This window comes from Acyrthosiphon pisum, chromosome A1 (genome assembly GCF_005508785.2).
Source record: "Acyrthosiphon pisum isolate AL4f chromosome A1, pea_aphid_22Mar2018_4r6ur, whole genome shotgun sequence".
In the NCBI taxonomy this organism is placed as follows: domain Eukaryota; kingdom Metazoa; phylum Arthropoda; class Insecta; order Hemiptera; family Aphididae; genus Acyrthosiphon; species Acyrthosiphon pisum.
The window spans coordinates 4,773,194-4,778,665 of record NC_042494.1 but is presented as its reverse complement, the minus strand read 5'-3'; the positions used below and the strand labels follow the sequence as shown (position 1 = coordinate 4,778,665).

Sequence of the window (5,472 nt, the reverse complement as noted above, 5' to 3'; positions counted from 1 at the left end):
AAAAATCACGAAAATAGCAAATTATTTAAGTGAGAATCATAAAAAAAATTTTTTAAATCTAAGATTTGAAAATGTAATACAATATTATTCATAAGTTTATCTATCTTTAACAAAAAAAAAATGCCTACAAACAAATAAAATAAAATTTTTATGAGCGTTTGAAGTTCATATTTTTACAATATAGCAGGATATTCACTCGATTTCTCACGTAGTGGTTTTGTTATTTTATTGTTATTCAAAAAAAAATAACTGTAGTTACAAGAAAATGTTACTAAATATTTATATTTTCATTGTCTATACACCATAAAGTTTTGAAAATATTTTGACTCTTTTTGAGCTGTTTACGGAACATTGTCAGTTTTCAATTTTTTTAGGTTTTTTTATAAGTATCAATAAAATTGTATTTGTATGGTAAAAATGAGTTATGACATCTAAGTGACATTTGTTTACCAAAATTATCAGTTATTAATATCAGTTATTTATTTTCTATGCATTAGTCAGTATAATATAATCATTACCTCTCATTTCTTGTAACTTGTTCACCTAAACATATTTAACAAAAATATTGTTGTATATTGATAATATATCTTTAGATGATGTCAGCACACTATTTGTTTTCTCTTTCTGACCCATACACAGATCCAATTGCGTGTTGTTAGCAATTATTTTGAGAAAAACGTTAGAAAAAAAGTTATTGTAGTAATATACAAATATTTTTTTGCACTTCTAAATTGTCCCAAAGCCGCTGAATACCGCCAACACTTCGGCGGCCACACCATCAACGCCTCTGCCGCCACCAAACCAAACTCGTGCTCTTTCAGTTAAAAATCTTCAGACTCGGGGGGCGTCAGCACCAGTTCGTCCATAGGGTGTTCACCAACATAATCAGGGACAAACACAGATGGGCGAGTCACCAGTTGAACGGCAAAATAAATTGGCAGAGCTCTTGGTGCTCTAGAATGTCAAAGACTGCCGGTTTTCGGGAGTTCCTACTCTTGCAGTCGATTCCTATACATATTTTACTATAACCGATTAATAAAAGTCAAGGGATGGAAGAGGGTCGTTGAGGACTCGCGTAAGATAAAAAAAAACAAACCACCACCATCACTGCGAACACGTCGAGAGACAGCCATTATCGTCATATTATGTATTAATAACTTAAATTAAATATACCTACTATATTAATACTACTAAACTTTTATTACTAATATTGGCACTCGTTTATGATAAATTGAAAAATTGAAAAAAAAATATTTAAAATATATACTCTTCGGTCTACATTTATTTTTGGTTTATAAAATTAACATGCGCGTGATAATTTTAATATCACTACCATAATATTATTACATGTAATAATTATGTTTGTTATACATTCCACGAATCCATTGAATATGGTGTTTAACTTCTGTAAAAACTGCAACTGAATTATTTGTGTTTGGATCCTTCGTACTCGCTAATCCGGTTAAATAATAAGATCCTGAATGAAAAAAGCATAAGCCTGCGCCACTATCTCCCTTACCCATTCCTTGTCCTGAAACTAAAAATATGTAATTCATAATACTTAAATCAATCATATGACTATCGTTGGATAGTAGGCACAATATAGATTCACCATATTAATTATAAATGATGGACAAGTGATGTAGGTATTACAAGGATATGCGATTTAGTATGTATAACATGTGGCAGATGTGGTTTGAAACTATAATATTTAGTGGTGTCTTGTATAACAGTGATTCTGAACCCTAAGGTCGTCGCCCAATTCTGGGTCTCGAATAATTTTGATTGTTTCGCCAAGAAATGTTATTAGTTTAAATATAATAAATGTAAAAAAGAAACAAATAAATGAAGACTAATAGTTTTGATTTTGGTAATTGAAAAAATATGTTAGCGGGGGTAGATGGGATATTCCAAAAAGGTCACGTGAAAAATTGGGTAAATATATTGAGTCATAAACACACGTAGATTGAGAACCGCTGTTGTACTACACATCAACGCTGACCACACTCCATCAGTGGAATTTGTGATAAAAGTAACATGTTAGCCGATATCTCAATGAATTTCAAACAAAAATGTATTATTATTTGTTACATAATTTTGAATTAAAATTATATATTGTGATCATCAAATCTTATGAATCACTCGAATAACTTATAACGAAAAATGTTATGCTAAATACACATCAGCCACTTGGTACTGTTTCATACTCTAGACAACCATTAACATTATAGTATAATAAATATGTAGCATACGACACAACATTATAATTATAAAGGTTTAATTTAGTTTATTTTAGCATTTAAGTCAATAACCTATAATATTATAGGTTTAATATTATATTATAATATTTCATATTTCATATTTCCATAGCATACTGGCTGTGTATTGCTTACATATGTCATATATTATATAGCATATACGCACAAGCACACATGTAACCCATAAGTTTTTGCATTCCTACACAAAAATCATCCTGATATAATTATCAGACAAAATCGACAGACAAACCAACCTCTCAATAAAAAATATTATCTACTTCGACAATAGTTTTACTATTAAACGAATGCTCATTCACACTTATATTTATAGATATTGAGTTATTCGAACATCCTGTATGATTTACAATTAATTACCTTGAATTACTAACAAAATCCTTTTGTAAATTATACATCTCCACCTCTATTTACTTAATCATAGAGTAAAAAGTTTATTGAATATTATCGTAGAATAACGATAGTTATAGTATTATTATATAATAAATTATATCATAAGCAGAATTAACCATCTAATATATAAGTATAGTATTATAAATAGTGATCACTAACTTAAATTACATTCGGTTGGCGAAATTTGATCAGTAACGATTGAATTGTGGTAGGTTATTAGTATTATATGAGTCAATATCAACTTTTCTATAAAAACTGCACTTCTCTAGGGTATACACATTACATGATTCGATGAAGTATAACAAGGAACGACACTAAAACGGTAATATTATGCAGTTGTACCTCACCAAAAATTCAATAATGCAAGTTAAATTACCTTTTAGAATTTATATATTATGGATCATTAACTTGTAAGTTGTAATGTACGCTAAGTCAATGTGTTATAGTTTTAGGGTGTGTCAATTAAAACAATCAATAGGTACGACAAAGTGGCGCACAACGTACTACTATGTATATAATTTATTTTTATTATTGATGCGATGTCAATATATTAAATTATTATATGTCGGCAATTAAGGTTATGTATATAGTTTGTTTGCAAGATTTTTAGGAATATATTTTGGATTCTTATACTAATTATAATAAATGGTTGTAAAATGTGATTCATTAATTTGATACAAATTAAATTAATCTTCACTTTTAACAATGTCTACCTTCTATATTCAGTGTTTAATTAATTTAAGTTAGGTTGATGATTTTATGGTATTAAAATGTTTAAATATTTTATTACCCAGTGCAAAACCTGCACAAAACTTATCTCCAGTCACAAATTATTTAAATCCGTCTGTTTTTTAGTCCATCAATTTTTCTATGTTATACACATTACATGAGTCGATAAGATATTGTAAGGAAGACACTAAAATGGTAATCTTATGCAGTTGTACCTCACCAAAATTCAGCATTGCCAGCAATGTACCTTTTAGATATTATGGGTCATTAATTAGCGTGAAAAAACGTTACAACAATCAATAGGTATGGCAAAGTGCGGCACTGGCGCCTAACCTACCCTCACTGTGTATACAGGCAGTTGGCTTGATCGATTAGTACAAATATATTTTGTATTTTTATACTAGTTGTAAAATATAATTCATTAATTTAAATGTGGCTACTTTCAATATTCAGTGTTTAATAAATGTAAGTTAAGTTTGTTAAAAAGAAATCAATGATTTCATGGAATAAATGTTTAAATATTTTATTACCCATTAAAGAACCAGCACAAAACTTATCATCAGTCACAAATAGTTCAAATCCGTTAGTATACATATTCCGACAAGAACTATGGTCGATGTACGGTAAAGATGCTTCTAATAAAACAGGACTTGAATAGCCTGTTTCCGTCTGTCCCCAACTAACGATCTGTAAAAATATAAAACAGATTTATAATGTACAATTATAATATGATCTTATAAAAGTACACTTTGTAGATATTTTAAAATTGTATTTTCGATTCTAAGCGAGGCGATGAATGTATGGATTTTACGATGGTTTTATTTTGCGTAAACATTTATTTTGTTTCAGTAGAAAAGATGTTAGATTTTCAGATGCAGCATCTTTTCTGATGAAAAAGCGAATCTAGTTGATATTTTTGATACCTAGGTTAATTTGGAAAATTCACAATAGTTTTCATGTGCGTTGGAAAATACAAAAAAAACCTTTTACACAAAACCAGTTTGTCAATCGTTTTAGTTTTTCTTCTATGACTAACACCCGTATACATAGTCAATGTATGTGCCGCCGGTATATAATAATTCATAATATATAGTTCATACTGAAACTAAAAAAACTTGAAAAATATAAATACTCATTTTTTTATCGTTATTTTGAGGACACATTTCGACGAAATTAGATATATAAACGAAGAACATTTAGCGATCTCAATTATTTTGTTGTAATTTTAAAGTATTATTATAAAATAGGCTAAATGACCGCTCAGAATCATTTTCCTTATATAATGATATTATATAATTTAAATTTAAAGCAATCCATTATCCAGTAAACTTATAATCTACTGTACAGCTGAGTGGTATTCACTCGCATACCTATTTTAGTGTGGTAATTATCTGTCGCTGTAATTAAACCACAATTTAATTATTTAAATAATACTAAAAACCAACCTTTCCTTGATCTCCATTTACTACATTGTATTTACCATTCCAATCGATACACACAGGTGCAACATCATTACTAATAGAAACTCTCTTTTCTAACACAATAATAGCTATATCTTGAGCAAAAAACACAGAAGGTCCAAAAAAATTATCATTTAGGTGAATATGTTCTACCTGCACAATTGTTTTAATTTATATTATACATATCATACAAATTATTTGTAGACTTTTGATTTATTAATAACTTACATTCATTATTTGAGTAAATTCATTGTCAATAATTGTAAAATTTCTATCATATTTTCCAACAGCTATTTTATATAGACCATTGTTTATTGATATACTATTAGATAACATACCTTTTTTCCAAAAACAGTGAGCCACTAAAAATATTATTCAATTAATTTTCATTCTTTCTTAAATACATTTTACAAAGTTTTTACCTGATACGACTAAATTTGGAGCAATTAATGATCCTCCACATATCAAGTCATAACTTGAATCTATTTTATTTAACCGATATATTCCAACATTCCAAGGTGCTGTTCCAACCACTGCCTTATTTTTACCTTTTATTATTTGGGTTCTTTATATTTACTCTACCACAATCTAAAACAATATTAGATGTAATATTAAAA

At 28.5% G+C, this 5,472-nt stretch overlaps 1 protein-coding gene across 1 annotated transcript in view; it reads right to left on the bottom strand.

The window, feature by feature from the left end:
• Positions 1-1,271: 1,271 nt before the first annotated feature.
• The window catches only part of LOC100568818 (trypsin-1), an 8,159-nt gene continuing 3,958 nt past the window's right edge, over positions 1,272-5,472 (bottom strand). Inside the window, exons 4-8 of the mRNA XM_003240355.4 lie at positions 5,278-5,443; positions 5,084-5,217; positions 4,841-5,008; positions 3,926-4,082; positions 1,272-1,537 (exon numbers count right to left, since the gene is read on the bottom strand). Of these exons, the coding sequence (XP_003240403.1) occupies positions 1,344-1,537; positions 3,926-4,082; positions 4,841-5,008; positions 5,084-5,191 (627 nt within the window). The 5' untranslated portion in view covers positions 5,192-5,217; positions 5,278-5,443 and the 3' untranslated portion in view covers positions 1,272-1,343. The remainder of the gene's footprint in view (positions 1,538-3,925; positions 4,083-4,840; positions 5,009-5,083; positions 5,218-5,277; positions 5,444-5,472) is intronic.